General features: G+C 49.4%; 1 protein-coding gene across 1 annotated transcript in view; it reads left to right on the top strand.

Annotated features, from left to right (window-relative positions):
- ddah1 (dimethylarginine dimethylaminohydrolase 1) overlaps window positions 1-17,287 on the top strand; it is a gene marked incomplete at both ends in the record, with an annotated part of 55,708 nt that extends 38,421 nt beyond the window's left edge. The window contains 5 exons of the mRNA XM_084444728.1: window positions 7,806-7,905; window positions 8,552-8,625; window positions 10,346-10,465; window positions 15,533-15,676; window positions 17,171-17,287. Coding sequence (XP_084300854.1) covers window positions 7,806-7,905; window positions 8,552-8,625; window positions 10,346-10,465; window positions 15,533-15,676; window positions 17,171-17,287 — 555 coding nt within the window. The remainder of the gene's footprint in view (window positions 1-7,805; window positions 7,906-8,551; window positions 8,626-10,345; window positions 10,466-15,532; window positions 15,677-17,170) is intronic.
- Between the last annotated feature and the right edge of the window lie 2,698 nt (window positions 17,288-19,985).

The following is a 19,985-nucleotide window of genomic DNA, read 5'->3' as shown; positions in this document are numbered from 1 at the left end:
TGCGAAAGCGGAAATCACAGACCAAAGCAAACCTTTGACAAATCTGTGATTGAGTCATTAAGTCTCAGTTTCTCCCAGCGTTGAACAAAGGGAGTCGTCTCACCGCGATCCTTCCATGACGTCAAAGACCCCGAGCTGATACCTGGAAAAATCTGATAGGCCTATCGACTGGATGTTTAGCATAGCTAATGACGTTTGTTTCATTCGTTCACATTCCTCCAGGTAGATACTGTAGCTTTGAAACACGGCCATTACTCCTGCGCTGCGTTCCTCTACTCTTTGAACTTTCCGTGCCATAGCGCTTCCTTCATCATCATCCGTGCTACGGATGTCCAGCGAAGGCACCGCTGATCAAAGTCAAAGTCTTATTTGTCACCTACTCCATTCATACAAGTGTGATGTGCAGTGAAAAGCTATTGATGCAGGTGAAAAAGTCTGGTTTATAAAAAAGTATGCCCACAAAGCCGTGGGCCACAGCTCTAAAAGCTATGCTGTTAACACAGAGCCATGGACATACAGATACAACTAGTTCTCATTCTGTAAGACATATACACTGCCTATCAGGTAGAGAAAAGGAACTAGTTGAACTGTACTGTATGTTCATGGCTCAGCGTCAACAGCATACAGATAGCTTACGCAGATCTCAGGAGGAGACTAAAATCCCATGACCAGTCAATGATGAGAGACAGTGCAACCAGAGACATGGGGACATTGCCTTTGTCACATTGAACCTGAAGCTGTTTGGTTAACGCTAACTCACCTGCGGGAGTGAATGTCATTCCGTGGGGATGGCTGAGGGGGGGGGGGGGGACTGCTGTGTCCCCAGGCCGGAGCGTGGGACTGTGCAGGTCCGGCGAGGCTAGGGTGACAGGGGGGCGGGGGCGGAGGCCACTCGCCAAGCCTCTGGAATGCCATTGTGTACTCGATTCCCGTCGGGAATCCTCCCAGCTCGATCTGGCCCACGGTGCTTTTTAGCAATTAGATGCGATATCACTGGGTCCAGCAGGGCCAGAAAGGGGCTCCATAAAAGCCCGAATAAAAGGCTGTTCTCTCCGCTCTGCCTCCCCTGTCTCTGCTGGAACGGCAGGAATGCGACGGGCCGGCCCCAGAGTAGCCCCGGACCTCCCTCATGAATTTTAAGTCTTTCTCATTCAAAGCAAGGAGGCTGGTTCTCAGCGTGTGGCCGGGGGAGCGCGGCATGCCCGGAGCGGGGAGCGGGGCTGGCATCCAGTCCCGAGGCAGCCAGGGTGGGATATTAGGTGTCCCGGGGAGAGATAATAGCCACTGTGCATGGGTACCCTGGCCTGAGGCATTCTGGGCCCTGCCGTGTGTGTGTGTCGGAGGTAGAAGAGAGAGAGAGAGGGTGAGGAGAGAGAGGGTGAGGAGAGAGAGGGTGAGGAGAGAGGGTGAGGGGAGAGAGGGTGAGGAGAGAGAGGTTGAGGAGAGAGGGTGAGGAGAGAGGGTGAGGAGAGTCGGTGAGGAGAGAGGGTGAGGAGAGAGAGGGTGAGGAGAGAGGGTGAGGAGAGTCGGTGAGGAGAGAGGGTGAGGAGAGAGAGGGTGAGGAGAGAGGGTGAGGAGAGAAAGGGTGAGGAGAGAGGGTGAGGAGAGAGGGTGGAGAGAGAGGGTGAGGAGAGAGAGGGTGAGGAGAGAGGGTGAGGAGAGAGAGGGTGAGGAGAGAGGGTGAGGAGAGAGAGGGTGAGGAGAGAGGGTGGAGAGAGAGGGTGAGGAGAGAGTGGGTGAGGAGAGAGGGTCAGGAGAGAGGATGAGGAGAGAGGGTGAGGAGAGAGGGTGAGGAGAGAGAGGGTGAGGAGAGAGGGGGTGAGGAGAGAGGGTGAGGAGAGAGAGGTTGAGGAGAGAGGGTGAGGAGAGAGGGTGAGGAGAGAGGGGGTGAGGAGAGTCGGTGAGGAGAGAGGGTGAGGAGAGAGAGGGTGAGGAGAGAGGGTGGAGAGAGAGGGTGAGGAGAGAGGGTGAGGAGAGAGGGTGAGGAGAGAGGGTGAGGAGAGAGGGTGAGGAGAGAGAGGGTCAGGAGAGAGGTTGAGGAGAGAGAGGGTGAGGAGAGAGAGGGTGAGGAGAGTCGGTGAGGAGAGAGGGTGAGGAGAGAGAGGGTGAGGAGAGAGAGGGTGAGGAGAGAGGGTGAGGAGAGAGAGGGTGAGGAGATAGAGGGTGAGGAGAGAGGGTGAGGAGAGAGGGTGAGGAGAGAGAGGGTGAGGAGAGAGGGTGAGGAGAGAGGGTGGAGAGAGGGTAAGGAGAGAGGGTGAGGAGAGACAGGGTGAGGAGAGAGAGGGTGAGGAGAGAGGGTGAGGAGAGAGAGGGTGAGGAGAGAGGGTGAGGAGAGAGAGGGTGAGGAGAGAGAGGGTGAGGAGAGAGAGGGTGAGGAGAGAGGGTGAGGAGAGAGGGTGGAGAGAGGGTGAGGAGAGAGAGGGTGAGGAGAGAGGGTGAGGAGAGAGGGTGAGGAGAGAGAGGTTGAGGAGAGAGGGTGAGGAGAGAGGTTGAGGAGAGAGAGGGTGAGGAGAGAGGGTGAGGAGAGAGGGTGAGGAGAGAGAGGTTGAGGAGAGAGGGTGAGGAGAGAGGTTGAGGAGAGAGAGGGTGAGGAGAGTCGGTGAGGAGAGAGGGTGAGGAGAGAGGGTGAGGAGAGAGGGTGAGGAGAGGGAGTGTGAGGAGAGAGGGTGAGGAGAGAGAGGGTGAGGAGAGAGGGTGAGGAGAGGGACCCATAGCTGGACCGACAGTTAACCCTTTACACTTTCATGTCTCAATGACTACATGTAATGGAAAAAAGGGAATCAGAAATTGAAGCATGTTGATGAACTTTCACTGTATATGCAGTAAAGTAGCTCAGTGTGGTGTAGTTCCAGTGTAGTTCTACTAGTTCAACAAGTAACTTGCAATAGCTTGGAGGTAGTTGTAATAATACAAATCAAAATGAACATTTTAATTCATTCTTTTTTTTTGCAATGTAGTGGTGAATTGAACCACCCCCCCCAAAAAATAAAATAAATAAATGGTAACTACAAAGGATACTCAGAGAGCGCATACGTCCACCCTTGACCACATGTCGTCGGCAGAGTGACATTAGGGTGCTGATACTTAGAGGCGACAAATGTCAAAAAATATACTGGTGGTGTATCACCGTTGTAGTTTCTAAGCTGCTGGGTTTGACACAGCTGGGGCCGAACGGGGGCTCTTCAGTTCTGCTCTCTGAGGTCTCTCAGCTACCTAGCTAGCTAGGCCAGCTCCGTGGCCTAGTGGTAGAGTGTCCGCCCAGAGACTGGGAGGTTGTGGGTTTGATCCCCGGCCGAGTCATACCAAAGACTATAAAAATGGGACCTATTGCCTCCCTGCTTGGCACTCAGCATCAAGGGTTGGAATTGGGGGGCTACATCACCAAATGATTCCCGAGCGCGGCACCGCTGCTGCTCACCGCTCCCCCAGGGGATGGGTCAAATGCGGAGAACAAATGGGACTTAGTCTTAGTCTTAGATATGATGAGACCGACAGCAGTAGTCTAGCTGAATGGAGGTGAACAGACGGCCGTGTTTGGGTGGCTCTGTGTTGCCCCCCCCTTGGGTTGGAGCTGGCGAGGGCCGGTTCGGTGCACTCCGGGCTCTCCCCCTGCAACCCCCAGTCCAAACGTCCAAACCTTGTGTCTCTATGCCCCCCCCCCCCTCCACACACCCAGTGTGCTGGCTTCGCTCAAAGTTTTGTTTTAATTCGTGGATCCCCTCTATGATTCAGATCTGCTCCAAAATATAATGGGTTCTAAGTTGGCCCATGGTCTGGTAGTCTGGTAGTAGTCATGATCTGATAGTTTTTGCATAATCCTGAATGAACCAACACACACCATCGAAAAGAATGCCTTAGTCATCGTATCATCGAATCAAACGGGCACAGCTGTTGTACTGTATCAAACCCACCCCATATTAGATAAACAGTAATCTGCCCGGTGGAACTCAGTGGAATGGGAGCGAAACAGAATGTGAGCTCACATGATAAGGATGGCGAAGCCAGGCTGGAGGAAGGGAGCCCCACCAGACAAAAGTACTAGTAGTAACAAAGAAACTGAACCATATTTGTACTGCTACATCCCTCCCTCTCTCCCTCCCTCCCCCCCCCCCCCCCTCACTCATTCCATCTGAGAGCTTTTGTAGGGAGAGGCTCTTTGGTGCTGAGAGGCACTGCCATCATGCAGGCTCATTTGTTCTAATTACTGCCCTGTCTGTGGAACCCTGTGGAGACCCGGCGCGCGCTAATTGTTTTCCCAGCCTGCTGCTGATTGGAGGCCTGTGTCAGTCACCATGACAGCACCAACAGGTCTGCCGCTGCTGATACCCAGCGCAAAGCCTGGAGACACTCTATTCTGCTCCTGCTCTCCGCCAGAGTAGAGCATTCCCTCAGCCCAATGAACGGCTACATGCCAATTAACTCACAGATTCTTTGTTATTTCGTTAGGACCTGTGATTCATTCATTCATTCATTCATTCATTCATTCTTTATTTGCAGTGCTGCCGACTAATTACTGTACTGTACATACATACTGTACTGTAACATTAATCAACATCAAGAAAAAGCACTACATTAACAAGAATAAACAAGTACATTAACAAGAATCAACAAATTACATAAGAATCAATTCAAAGGCAATTTGAAAACAGTTTCAGAACATTTAAAAACAGTTACAGACTGTGGCCAGCGCTCTAAACCGACCCATGGACACTAGAGTTCCTGGTTTCAATGTGCTTTGCAGGGCGCTCCACAAGTGTTTTGCGTTCAGGCCTGAGACAGTGATACTGTAGATGGATGCTCAAATGTACACAACGGACATGTTTCCTGTGTCTCTGCTAGACAGGGCCCAAGCACAGAAGGAACACCAGCTACAGGCGTACTGATGTGGAGCTGTTTTAGGGTGGAGTTGCAACACACTGTGTCTGAGTGTAACAGGTTACAATAACAATATACTGTATATATTACAAACTACTAATTACTGTGTATATTACAAAAGTAATTATTGTCAGTCTTTATTACCTCATCATTTATAAACAAAACATCTATAAATCTTACAGGACCATTATAATTCATCATGGCCAACACCCTTTTATATTAGCTTTCCAAAACAATGATATGATTGTGTTTTCGATTTCATGGACATAAACTCTGCAGCTGACGTTATCCGTAATCAGTGCAGTCTTGTGTAATTCATGCTGAATCGTGAGGGTTTGTATTGTTTTGGAATCCTTTCCCTGAAGAAGCTCCACCATTTTTCTTGAGATATAAAGTAATACCAAGAAAGGGGCTCGCAACTCAAGTGTACTGCTCCCAAAACGTTATTTAAACGTTTCGATTAATCAGATTGATTGAAACGTTGTTAAAATGACGTTTTCTGGAGCATTACACTTCAGTTGTGAGCCCTTTTTCAAGAATTGAACTCTTTTTTTTCTACAGTTTGGCTAAGCACCAAATCAGGGATGTGCATAAAGAGAATACCAGGAAACCTGTAATTTATTGCCAGACACTTCTCTAGACCATAGCGTACTATACGGTCCTTTCACCTGCGTAGTTACTGCGTATGTTCACCATTTGGGATTTGTTTGAGTTATCAGGGGAACCGTACCACCCACACCTCTGTCTGTGGGATCCTGCCTCTTCTGTTGCGGCTTCCATCTGTGGTAAATTACTCAGCCATGCAGGGTAAACAGATGAACCAGAACCGTTCTGGGTCCAAGTGGAAGGGCCCGAGCGGTTCTCTCTCCCCCATTCCCTTCTTCCCCGCCTCCCCACCAACGTCTTCATGCAGGGGTCGGTGCGTTTGACTGGCGGGCCCCTGGCGGCCCTCAGACAGATCCCCTCCAGTGATGTCAGAGGAAATGCCTGAGTGCTGAGGTAGAGGGCTAGTCCGTGGGCTCTGGAAGGTTCCTGGAGAGGCTGCAGCTGTGATAGCAGAGGTGCCACATCGGGAGGCTGGCTGTGGGGATGGGGATGAGACTGAGGGCGCCTCGGCTGTGGTACTAAGACAGCTGGGGAGAAACGGGTACCAAATGAGAGAGAAATTAGACTCTAGAATCTAGACTGTTAGAGTTTAAAGCAATACATTGCGATATTTGGACCTTTACAAACATGTCTGGTGTTAATTCTCCAATTAGATTTACTAAAAGTAAGCTGAATCGTCCAAACAGTCTACTCAGAAAGATAATCCATTGACATTTATTACCTTTTAAAACTCGCGCCCCCGGGACGCAGCATTCAGTCGAAGTGCGCATGCGCAATGTTGTGCTTAAACAACACAGTAGTAGCTAACTATTCCGGCGTCTATGGATATCATGCGTTTTTAAGCTCAATGATATCATTGCGGAGGTGAGAAAACCGAAGCAAAACATCACGGAGGAAGCCAGAAAAAGAAAAAGACAATCTGATAACTTTACGACGGTACGACAGTGCACTTACTCGCAGAGCCTGTGGGGGCGCAGTTTCGCGAAAAACTGAGAAAATGCTATGTATTGCTTTAAGTAATTACGTTTTTTATACTCATAATTAACCTGTCATTCATTTTATATGATCTCCCCCTGTAACATAATTAACTTGAGAATGCAGTTTACCCATATGGAAAATAACAATTGGTAGAAGGAGAAGTGGAGCTGGAGGGGAGGAAGGAGGAGAAGTGCTGGAGAGTTTTGACTGCTCTTGGAGGTGTTGTAAAGTGGTAGTTTGTGTGATGGAGTGAACCTGAGCCATAACAGATTAGGGACAGGCCCTGTCCTAGACCGGGGGAAATAGTTTACACAGATGCCGTCGTGTCTGTGAGCCAGCCAGGTTGCCAGAATGACACCAAACAAGTCGGCAATCGAAACACATCAACGGTTACGACGACCATAAAAGCGTGTTATTATGTTTCATTGCCGATCTAATGGAAGTTCTGATGTGTGTGTCTGTGTGGGAGAACGGGAGACTTGTTTGTTTATGGATGTTATCTAGTGTTAAATGTCTTTGCCGTGGCCTGAAATGCCGGCCCACCTGGGTGACCTCATGGCTTGGCCCGCCGTCGTGAGGAGAAGCAGAAGCCTTCGATTAGCGAACAGGCTGAGGTCATGGTGAGATAGGGCTGTGGAAACAGTGATGCCGCGCTAACACGGGCCCCGCTGACTGTTCCCACGAGAACCCCCAAAAAAGGACAGTTAAACCTCAGTGGGCGGTCAGAGAGCCGGACTACTGGCCACTCGACCGGGCAGCTGCTCTCTCCAAAGAGGGGACAGCTGACCCAGAGTCGTCCAGGTTGATGGGGGTTGTTTTTATCCCCTGTTTTTAGGGGCTTTTGTTGGCCTCGTCTTGGAGCCCTTTTTCCAGAGCCACGGCCTCATGAAAGTTTTTACATACTTCCTCTGTTATGACATCACCTCGTTGTTCACAGAGATGATGTCATGATGATCTCTTGGACAGGCTGGTTTCATTTTATTGTGCATACTCAGGAACCTGGCCGTCTCACAGCTTTTGTGTTCATAGCAATATGATGACATTGGCTTTTGTATTCGCGGCGGTGTGATGGCGTCATGGCGCTTTTTTGCAGATGCTGTTTGTAAGGCCGTCCCCAGTATCGCTTTGCCATATGATATTCATAAAAGCGCTCGTAATGCTGGGAGGCTTGGTTTGATGTGGGCATGTGCCTATGAGATTTAGCATTATCTCAGTCATATTCCTTGTTGTGAGTATGTGTGTGCGTGTGTCTGTATTAACCATATACCTTTGTGTGTGTGTGTGTGTGTGTGTGTGTGTGTGTGTGTGTGTGTGTGTGTGCGTGTGCGTGTGCGTGATTGTTCCAGACGGAGGCCATGCTGGGGGCGTTGAAGGAGCTAGATTTGAACATCGTGGAAATGGTCGACGAGAACGCCACCTTGGACGGAGGAGACGTCCTCTTCACGGGTGCGACGCCTCGCACACACCACACCTCGCCACTGACCACCCATACCCGATACCCTCATCGCCAGTAATATAAACGCACTTTCTGTAGTTTGTGACCTTAGAATACCTGACCAGTCATCCCCTGTGCATGACTGAAAGTATGCCTAGTGGTTCAGATTAGAACCCCCCTCTCTCCATCTTCACAATGGGCCTCTTGTTCCACAAGTATCTCACAATAAACATGACGAGAGCCGAGCGCCGTCTTTATTGCATTTTCTGTACATTCTGTTACAGTTCTTGCGGTGAGTCGAATGCGGGTCGACCTGTACACTGTGCAGGCTCGGAAGAAAAAGTCCTAGCACACTTAATTGAGTTCCTAGACGTTGGCTCTCCGCTTTCGTTCCTTCCAGCTGAAATGGGTTTCGCATGGCAGGGCTAGAAACATTTCCTCTTGGCAAGGCTGCGGCTCGCAGCTCATTTGTCGAAGCTCAGCAGCTAGGGCCCCTATCTCTCCAGGCCTCACTCCCCCCCCCCCCCCCCCACCAGCTGAGCCTCACTCCTCCCCCCCCCACCAGCTGAGCCTCACTCCCCCCCCCCCCCCCCCCCCCCCCACCAGCTGAGTCCTGCTGGCCACCAGACTGACCTCTACTTGTCTACTGCTCCTTAGGTAGAGAGTTCTTCGTGGGTCTCTCCAAGAGGACCAATCAGAGAGGGGCCGAGATCCTCGCCGACGCGTTCAAGGTGAGTGAAAGCAGTGCATCCTGGGATCGTTCGTATTTAAATCCAATAAGAAAGTATTTGTGGCCCTCTGAGGTAAACACGGTACTAATGAACTCCAGTCTCCAATGGCCACAGGGTATTGTAATCAGCTATTGATCTACGACTGGGGATTCATCTCCAGCCAGCTAATGACCTTAATTGATGTGAAAATACCAACATGCACACTCTCACAATGTTGTGGCGCTGGGAGTAAATCCCCTTAAAAGCTTCAACTGAAGAATGACATACGCCCGCACACACACTCTTTTCCTCTGATTTTAATCTGCCAACGTTTCAGTTAGACCTTCATCAGGACAGATTTTTAATTGATAATCTTAATTGATCCCTTAGACCCTGGAGGTGAGCATCCTATCTCCTCCTATAGTGTAACCGACCCGGGATGACTGGCGGTTCTCTGAAACACTGCCAGAGTTCCATAGAAACAGAACAGCAAAGAACATGTGTCTGTGGTTCCGGACTCATCGTTAGTCACCTTGACTTAGACGTACCGTGCCAACGATGATACTGATCGATGTGCTGGAGACCCAGACGAGAGCGGAGAGCTCACTGCTCCCACATCCGCTCCTCTGGCTGCGTCTGATTCAGATTCCACATTACAGCCCTTAGTGCTTTTCGCTATCCTTGATAAGTCGAGCCTTGATGATGACTTTCTGGCAAAACACCCAACGTTTATTCCCCCTCTCTCCAGCTCCCATTCCATTGCCCCCCTCCCGCCCCCACACACACACCCCATCCCTCTTTATCAAAATTTGGGATCACTCTCCAGCCTGCTCTGTTCAGTCCTGGATTAAGCACAGCTGTGTGGGTTTAGATACCTAGAGGAGCATTCTCTCCTGCTTTACGACCCGCCGTCGGGAGAGGAGAGAGACAGAGGTCAAAGTGCGAGGGAGATATCTCTACCAGCTATAACTGTCTCCCAATCAAGGCCGCAACACGCCGCTATCAGCCGCTACAAAGGAGAAGGCAGAGTATTATGGCAAAATAAGTCTCTCTTTCCCTCGAAGCTGTTCAACACTGAACAAAACTTTATGACTCTCATTGTACAGTTACAGGTCATTTGATCTTGTCTGATAAAGCAGGGAGACATTCGTCTCTTATCTCTCTCTCAAGCGAAACCACCTGCTGGGAGATAAGAACTAATCTGGTCCTAATCTGATCATGATTCAGGGCAGGGAAATACAATCAGTGAACGGAGGAGGACGACATCGCTCGTGGTAAACTGTCAGCTGAGTTTTTTTTTCTCCAGAGGAAGTTTTTCCTTTGATCTCAGTCCAGTGGGAGACAATGTTTGTCCCTAGTACGGACGGACCAAGCCGGTGACACCGGAGCGCTCTGAGGCTGAGCTGACGCTTGGTGACGTAGGCGTTCATCACCGGAGGCCCTCGGCCCGGTCCGGCAGACACAGATGAGTGTTTAGATGCCTGGCAGGCCAGGCAGGGCCCCGAGCGAGGCCTCTAATCACATCGGAGTGAGAAGACTGTCCTAAAAGCAGCTCTGTAATTACATACTGAGGAGACGGCCGCCGGCCCGCGCATCGGTGACCTCATCTCTCAGACACTCGGCCTATGTTAACGACCATGCTCCGGGTCCTCGACGTTTCCCGTCCAAAAACGACTTTTGTGTTAATAGGCAGTGCTTTGCCAGTGAGACGTGTCTCATCCAATCGGCTTGTGTTCTGCAGGACTACGCCGTGTCCACGGTCCCAGTCCTGGAAGGGCTGCACTTGAAGAGTTTCTGTAGCATGGGCGGGCCAGGACTCATCGTGATAGGCTCCAGTGAACCTGCCCAGAAAGCCCTGAAGGTACAGTATTTTGTGCGTGCGTGCATGCGTCTGTGTGTGCGTGTGTGTGTGTGTGTGTGTGTGTGTGTGTGTGTGTGTGTGTGTGTGTGTGTGTGTGTGTGTGTGAGAGAGAGAGAGAGAGAGAGAGAGATGAGAGAACAGCTGTAAATGGATTTCCCCTTCTCTCATTCCAAGCTTCATCCATTAGACTTCTGCATTTTATTCAAGCCCTGTTTATGGCCATTCCAGTAAGCACTAATAGGTTAAAACATCCCCATGCTTAATAGATTATAGTTCTATACAGGAGCTTTGCTTTACAGCCTACAGCCATTTTTGTTATTTTAGGTACTAATTAGAGCGGGCGGGGGGAGGGGGGATATGGACAGATAATAAAGGGGGATTTTGAGATCTGTAGGGATCCGTTATCCCTATGGTTACCTCTCCCAGATAGGCTGCTTTGATGCCTTTTTAATGTCCTTGTTACAGTATGACACATTTTGTTGTTGTCCCCCATTCTGTCAGTGTCTCTCTCGTTGTGAAGTGCCCTGTAGCTACTGTTCTCTCTGCCATCGAGGACGTCTCTCTGCCTGTGATGTGTGGCTTGCCTCTCATGATCTCTGCCTGGGTGAGATCAGCCTGTGTGTTAATAGCTTTTATTTGTCATTATGTTCTCGTTTGTGTGGCGTTGTGGCGTCTTTCCTGTGATGAGCTCATTTGCCGGTCTGCCTGTGGGCCTGTGCTGTTACCGTGTGTCCCTGTATCCTCCTCCCCCCCCCCCACCCCTCCACCTCACTTTTTATTTGAATTCCCTTTCGTCCTGGGGGGGCTTTTCATAACTCTTAATATTTCACTTTTAACATAATGTTGCGTGGAATTGGAAATAACAATCTGTTTTATTTTGACCTGACCTGGTAAAAGTACCTTTGCTCCTGCATTGGGTTCAGTCTGTACAGCCCCAAGGCTCCGCCCCCTCTAAGGTATTCATCCTGCGTAACTCGGCAAGACAGGACATCACGCGTGTTGACTCAGTCCCCCCCGAATCAAAGCCGATTCCCCCTTAGCGGATTCACCGCCACTGTACTCACATGTCAGTTAGATCTCTCCTGATTCAGTTAATCGGTGGGATCGTCTTTGAAATAGTACACATTTGAACGTCAATTATGAGGCTATTGTACATCAATTTAACACCTGGTGCACCTGGTAACTACAGGGGGGGTTCTGAATCACTACAGCTTATCTGGTGACAGACCTTGAATAACCTTTATAGATGCAGACCTTCATCTTAAAGAACAGAGAGCTATCATGCTCCCAGTGACATGTTGCTGGCTTTCACAGAGCCTGCTGGGAATCTCTGCTTCATTCTCAGATCGACACCGAATTCCCCCGTCTACACAGGAGATGAGCTCTCTCACTGAACACCACACGCAGCTGGCACCCTGCTGAACATCGCTGCACAGCGTTGGTGTGACACAGCCTGGCTTAGCGGGAACTGAAAGCACACGCACACACATGCGTGCACATGACAGCCCTCTTGGTGGCAGGGCTTCTCATGACAGCCCTCTTGGTGGCAGGGCTTCTCATGACAGCCCTCTTGGTGGCAGGGCTTCTCATGACAGCCCTCTTGGTGGCAGGGCTTCTCATGACAGCCCTCTTGGTGGCAGGGCTTCTCACTCGCTTCCTGTTAGACGTCGCCCCCTCCTGGCTGAGGAGCTGTACAGGGCTATAAAGCTGTCAGTAAATAAGAAGTTATCATGCACACACACACACACACACACACTCAGCACACATCCTCGAGTACAGACAATAATAACGCATCAGGAACAGTACTATGTTTTTATTGATTAGATTCTTAAGACTACTCTGTTCATCACTTTGTTTCTTTGTTGTCTGATGTTGAGGAGAACTTGAAACGTTCTAACCTGATAACATCCACAAGTGACTTAAGTTCTTTTTTTTTTTCTTTTTTTTATGTAATCTCATTAAGATTCCTCCCCTGTTTGAGAAACGAGGTATTCAGCTACTGGAGAGAGTTAATACCGACAGACTCCTCATTATAATAACAGCTCATGTCACCTCTTGCCAGGCAATTAGCTTGTGTTTTAAATCACTCCTCATAAGCTCTGACCCAGCATTGTTCTTATGGTGGGAATGCTACTGAATGTTAAGAGTTTGCTGTGAATGCAGCTCTATTATGGAGAGTTGCTGTCTGGGCGCCCCAGTGCTTCGAAACGAACCGCTTACTAATGATAATGATGCAGTGCTAGTGGGATGAGTAAGGATAAGGACCGTTTGGTTCATCCTATTTACTGGCCGAACTTTGGTCTGGGCTACCAAACCGGACTGTGCTCTCTACTCTGGTCTGTCTAAGTCTGGCGTTACTGAGTTATGACTTTGATACAGGACAGGACCCAGAATTGTGTGTGTGTGTGTGTGTGTGTGCGTGTGTGCGTGTGTGCGTGTGTGCGTGTGTGTGTGTGTGTGTGTGTGTGTGTGTGTGTGTGTGTGTGTGTGTGTGTGTGTGTGTGTGTGTGTGTGTGTGTGTGTGTGTGTGTGTGTGTGTGTGTGTGTGTTTACACAGGCGCGTCCGTCTGTGTGTGCCTGCTGTATGTCCTGTACTGTGTGTGTCCCGAGCACATTTCTTCCTATGTTTAGGCCTCCCAAGATGACAACGTCGACCGGATGAATTCCATCATCCAGACATGCTCATAACAATGGCCGCCCCCTCCGCTGCTGTCAGCGCCGAGCTTCCGCTGTGAAGTCATCCTCCCCAAAATACTCGCTCGCTGTCATCGGGCTGTGGCGCTCGCACTTACCTCACGCAACACTCACCCTCCCCGGCATTCTAGGAGACTGACCCTGGCCCCCCACTGACCCCTGTTCCCAGCCCGCTCCCATTCCAGCGTCAAGCCAGCCAATCCAAAGCGGTAGTAACCAGGCCTCCTCTCTGATTGGACGCCGTAGGGAGGGTGAAATAAACACACTGCATCGGCCAATAACAGCATAGCGTGTTCTCAGACGCGAAACAAAAGTGTGTCAAGGACCAATCGCAAATAATTATATAGACAGGAAGCCAGTACGCATATAATAACCCTTCTCCCCCACATCCCCCAGTTACTGGAAGCATTTTGAAAAGCTGTTCTCTTTGTGTACTGGGCTTTTTTCACAAGCACAGAGCCATTGTTAAACTTTTTAAAAGGCTTACATTTTACAGGAAAGATTAGTGTGAACATTCCGCTATTTATGCGCAATCCAAAATACGCCACGTACCAGTGATCATTGCAGAAAGGAATCTGCTTTTTTGTTAGTTTGTCGTTGCTTGGGTGGTATTACATTCCCTTCCAGTAAATATTTTGTCCAGCAGCTTTGATGGTGAACATTCCGTTAGCCGTTTACCGCTCCTCATAGCAACAGGGCCCAGGGGACGGAGCGCGGTCTTTGGCCATAAGCACCTCACTGCCCGCTCGCGCACCGCTGTGATGGTTGGTTCTGGGCCAGTTCTAGAGCGCTCGGGCCCCGAGAGAGAGCCACAGCAGAGAGCCTGTCAACCTAAAACCTAAGCATCTAACATAAAAAGTAATTAGAAAGACAGATGGTAATGAGAAAGACATGAGAGCCTATCAGACAGGCCTTCCCTTGTTGAGGCCGTTTTACAGTAGCATCGCAGCTAGCTATAAACACTGAAGCCCCAATAGACTAGTCCAGGATATGGGCTAGCTTTAGCGTCTGCCTGGCAGGAACAGTGTACTACTCATAGTTCAGTTTCTGAGTATCAGGCTTAGAGTTGACGTTGGTCCCCATCCACTGTACACCTCCATTATGTCTCCGTTCTTCAGGAGGAACCGTGTGACCCCTCAAAGCCCTTTAACCCCCAGGTGAAATGATCTGATTAAGACCTCAGAATAGTATGAAGCTCAGTAATGCTATCTCTATCCTATCGGTGTATGACATAGTGTAGCTGTGATTTGAGAGAGGAGGACCCGATGATTATAATCCGTCGGGAGTGAAGGTGTGATAGCCTCGCCTCTCGCTCTCCCCCGGACAGCTAATCCTCCCGTGTGAGCGCTCACGCACACGGAGGCCGCGCTTTCGCTCGAGACCGCCGCCATCACGCGACGGGCCCGGCGTGGCCCGGGGTGTTCATGGACCTTCCCTCGCCCCGCGACCGCCGTCCGTCCCTCTGGAGGCAGACTCGGGAGATAGGGGGGGACGGACGCACCCCTAGTCGGGAACCACCGCGCCCTGTCTGACCCCCCCCGCCCCAGGAGGCTGGAGGGGAGTGTGTGAAGACAGGCCGAGCGAGCCGGGAAGCCCTTTGTGCGCATATGAACCCCAGAGGAAAGAAACGGCACGCCGCGAGACCCCTCCCGACACTCTTGAGGTCTCTCAGAGATTTATAATCCCGGGCCGACCGCTATCGCGGACGACCGCCGTCGCTCACAACCACTCCTCGAACCTTAACCCTAACCCTCACTCAACACCGGCCGGTGTCTCTTTACATGGTCATGAAGTGAGGGAGCATATGGGAGAGGAGTGGAAGGGGAGGAGGAGAGAGGAGAGAGGGAAGAGAGGGGGAGGAGGAGAGAGAAGGAGAGGGGAGGAGGAGGGGAGAGGAGCAGGAGCTGAGGAGAGGGGTTGAGGAGGAGGAAGGGGGCCCAGACCGCAGGCCCATATCTGGTGGAGATCTCACGCTCCGCTTCTCAAAATACCGTTCAGAATGTTGTTGCTCTGCTCCGCTCGTTGCTCTCGCCTCCTCTTCCTCCGACGTGACTGCAGATGGTCCGGTCATAAACACTCAGACACACCTGCCCCGCATTCTGGCCATAACATCCTCGCTGCTCCGACTTCCACTTGGCAGCGCGGCATCTCCTCCCCCCATCGCCGGCCCATCAAGATTACATAAATAACATGACATCTGCCGTGAAAGAATGTCTGCCTGCTCCTGTGTTCTCCATTAAGGCCCCCCGAGCCCAGAGAGCGGTTTGGAGCAACAGTGTCAGGTCTGCCTTCCTTCACCCCCCCCTTGAGCCCCGCGGGGGTGCATGCGCGTCCCTCGCGGCCTGACCTGTCTGTCCGTCCGTCCGTCCGCAGATCATGCAGCAGATGAGTGACCATCGCTACGACAAGCTGACGGTGCCCGATGACCTGGCGGCCAACTGCATCTACATGAACCTCCCGGGCAAAGGGCACGTTCTGCTGCACTGCACATCGGAGGAGTTTCCGGACAGTGCCAAGGTGAGGCTCGGCCTGGGACACGCACATACGTGCGCACACAGGAACACGCACACGCTTCGACTGTTCCGAGTGACCCCGTGAAACTTGGATGTCCCCTCAGTGGTAGCCCAATGTTATTGTCTCTTCTGCGGTTGAGGACGAGTCAAGAGCAGCCGTATGATTTAGTTACCCTTCTGCCACTGCACATCACAACACATCCCATTCACACATTATCAAAGGCGAACCCTGCAATCTTCAGAGACAGCTCTCAGACCTCAAAATGTTCCCAGCGGTTAGAGAACTCGATTCCGTGTATTTTTAGCGCGAAGAATTTAGGAAATTATGTATTTTTGGGTTCGGAACTGCTGTTGAATCTCCAAGAGCTCAATATTTTCCTGGATGATTGAGATGGAATTAAACTCAAACGTTTTTAAATTGGAGAGCTTCTCATTCACTGGCACACGCACACACACACACACACACACACAAACACTGTGCAGCAGTGCATATACTGTAATAGCCCCAAGACTGGGTATTCTGCTGGCTCTACACAGTCGCCTTGTCTCCCACAGAGAGGAAGAAAAATAAAGATTTGTCAGATCAATCTAAGATAGTCTGCGAAGGCCTCTGCTGATTACTAACACTGCACATTCTCACCCCAAAACCTTGGCCGGGACTATTTTTAGCAGGGCAGTGGGGAGAAGTTACACAACAGTCCCACTTTTACAGGCAGAAGGTCATGAGAGACGGTTGGTGATGGGGGTGATGGGGGTGATGGGGGGGGGGGGCGACTTTTACAAAGGCAGAGCAGGAGATAAAGGAGTCCAGCAGACAAAAGCTTTTGTGAAATACGGCAGCCCCCCCACCCTCCACCCCACACAGTGCCATCCAGCGCCCCCTACCCGACACGCATTTCCACCACATTAATAAGAACCCGGCTGGAAAGCTCCAACTGCCGGAAAAAAAATATTTTTGAGAGGGGGCGATGCCGTTGGGCGAAAGCGCATCACCTCCGGCCGTTTGCTCGTCTGCGGTCGCAGGCTTTACTTGTCCAATATGACCGGCCCATAGTGAGGCCAGAGCCAGCTCCGTTGAGGGATGGGAGGAGAGTGCGACCAGGTAGTCGGTGGCCGCTGGTCCTGGTGGTTGCACCAGGCACAGCATCACAAAGAAGAGGGTAGACAGAGTGTGAGAGAAAAAAGTATCCTGGCTTGGAAGGGTTGTAGGAAAACACTGGTTTTCATCTGGAAAGACTCCACAGAGTGACACATTGCTTTATGAGGGTCTTTCGAGATGTCGTAATATTTCTCACTTTTAGTTTCTGCAGGAGACCGGGAAATAGCCCTCAGTGAAAAAGCCTTTAGTTTGTTTCCCTAATAAATGCTTTCAAATGACAGTAGCGGGGTTATGTAAACAAGACTCTGTTATGTAAGAAGCAGATACGTTTTTCTCTCTAATGGAGTCCAACGATGGGCTGTGGTTTCTGATGTCCCCTGTCTGCTCCTGACCCTGCAGGTGTTTGAGAAGCTGACAGACCATCTGCTGATCCCTGTGGGCAACGCCGAGAAGGTCAAAGTGGACGGAGCGCTCACCTGCTGCTCTGTGCTCATCAACAAGAAGGCCCACATCTGAGCATGCTCAGTAGGGGGTTACTCAGGGCAGGGTTGCCTCTTGTCCACAATAGCTGCTGTAGGAACAGTTGAGAGGCATAATTTGATTAAATGAAGTAACTCCTGCAACCTTGCCTTGTGGAGACCTCCTCTGGGCATCCTCAGTCCCTACCTCCACCCTTGTTTGAGAGTACTCATGTGTCAGTCTATTCTTCTGCTTACTGGTCAATGTTTATACACCTTTAAAATAACTTACAGATTATTTAAATAACTTAAAGTATTTAACAGAGAGATAAAATGTATTAACCTGTTTGATAGAAGAGTTTAAAGAAACATGGTGGCTACAGTAGTGTGAAGTAGGTTTAGTCATTTGAAGTCATAACACAAATACAGTATGTTTAGAGATATTTACAGTCAATTGCTGATTGCTCTATATATTTGTAATAATTTATTTTTGGACTCACTTCATGACTCATGTCACATAAACATTGGAAGCAATTCTTGTGGGGGAGAGAAGTGTAAATCAAATAAAACACGTTTCCTAATTTGCAGAGATTGTGATGATAATTTACCACAAAGGTCCTATCCTCAGCCATAGACATCTGAGGTGCTCTTAGATGACATGAGAGTTACAACCTATCCAACATGACTGTTCATTTGTCCCCAGCTGAGATGGTGGTGGTAGTTATTCATTCCACCCAATGAGGACTGATTACTGTTATTAAACTGACATTTAACAAAAACCTGAGTTGGTCTGACTCTCCCCATCTGTGCCTCTATGGGAAATAGAATGGCTGCTACTGTATATACAGTACTGTAACTCAAACTGCTTTATACTCTGCTATATACAGTTCATCTACTTTGGAGGGGCTCTCATTTGTGGTGTATTTTGTTAACATGCTGTTGGACCTGCTCTGTAAAACTGTGTTGTTGACATACAGGTGAATTTATCTCTAGTTATTGAGTTGTTGGCTTTGAGTGTTCATGTGCTGTAAGTCCTGTTGAGACGCAGGTGAATGTGTGTCTTGGTTAATAGTTTTCTCGTTAACTGTGTAAACCCTGCTGAGGTGCAGGTGAGTTTCCAGGTGTTCTTCACTGTATAGATACAGTAGCTGCTGAGAGCACTGCAGTGTTTATGATGAACTCTTCCCCTGCATTAGAACATCCCCACTGATGGTGACTCACAGATGGCCGCCAGTATCAACCACCAAAGCCTACGGCGTAGAGAGAGAGACATGACTGTAGAGAGACAGATCGACACGTGTGATGTGCAGATACAATTTGTTAGACATCGGCACTATTTAAATCACACTTTTTGTCTTTCAGTGTGATGTTGATGAAAGCTATGTCAGCAAAGGAAGTGATGTCACTAATCCAACTCCCAGTGGCGCAGCCTGCAGTGGTGCTCTGGCAGTCTGGGTACAGGCGAGCAAATTGTGATGAAACATGGAAAGAATTCCTTTTGGAAGAGTGGCTTGTAAGCCCGTAAACACTCGTTTTCTAATAAACTTCTCTCTGTCCCCCCCTCTCTCTTTCTCCCTCCCTCTCTCTCTGTCTCTCTCTCTCTCTGCTAGTGCCTCAGACATTTCTGGGTAATTTATGACAATGATATCATACAGTCTGGCAAAGGCGTGTGATGACCTGCCGTTAAAAAGCATAATTTGTGACACAAGCGGTGTATTTTACGGGGGCCCTTGGCAGTCTGAATGATGATACCATAGTTGTTGTGTCCAGCTCAGAGCTCCTTCTGGAGGAGGGCGGCCATATTGGGCTGATGGTTCTAGTTGTGGTAACCTCAGATGTAGGTTCACTGGACATAGATTATACAGTACCTTATTTTACTTGCCCTTCATTCCTTTATTTGATCAATAATTAGCACATACTTAGTATAGCCGTAATAATAGTATTTGCATTGAAGACTGCATACTATATAACTATTTCCAATGGTCATGACCTTTTTTATTGACATTTTGAGTGATCTTGTGGAGCCTAATAGAAGTGATGTGATTATTCAAGCTACTCAGTTTTTGTTTGTTTGTTTCGGCAAATGTTTGGTGTGCAAGAGTGATCAGCTTGAATTCATTGCTTTCTTACTCTCCATCATGATTTGAGCTTCATCCACTTTGTACAATAAATTTAATTTTAACACCAATATTCTGTGTTCTGGATCTCATTGTTATGCCTGAATAGGGCTTGGGAAAATGTAGTCCCAGACACGACCATCTTGTTTCTACAAAGGTGTATCTATTTGTCTGATTGGCTCTACTGCATAGAATCCTATGCAATCAGACGAATAGATACACCTGTGTAGAAACAAGATGGTCGTGTCTGGGACTACATTTCCCCAAACCCTATACGTGTGTGGATCCAGGGACAGGCTACTCCAGGGCTACTCCCTCAGTAGCATTCTATCGCCCCCCTGTGGCCAATACAGATGAAGCAACCCTGACAGAGACAAGTAAGGTGGTGGAGGGACACGTTTTTATACGCACATTTCTATATGCAATATACCTGATTGACGGATAATAATCTCAGGCTGGTTATAAACTCAGACTGTTGACCTACTACCACGGTGTAGGCCCACAAAGACTAGTATTTACGCCTGCAAAGATTGTAGTGTTTACGACTCAAAGGGGACTCCTTTACGACAACGCGTCTTGTTCACGGTATATGTCACTTTTTACGTCTTCATTGATGCTTATTTCAAAATGGAGTAAACG

Source organism: Borostomias antarcticus (assembly GCF_949987555.1).
Source record: "Borostomias antarcticus genome assembly, chromosome: 10".
NCBI classification, from domain to species: domain Eukaryota; kingdom Metazoa; phylum Chordata; class Actinopteri; order Stomiiformes; family Stomiidae; genus Borostomias; species Borostomias antarcticus.
The sequence above is the reverse complement of the archived record's forward strand: the minus strand, read 5'-3'. Positions and strand labels throughout refer to the sequence as shown.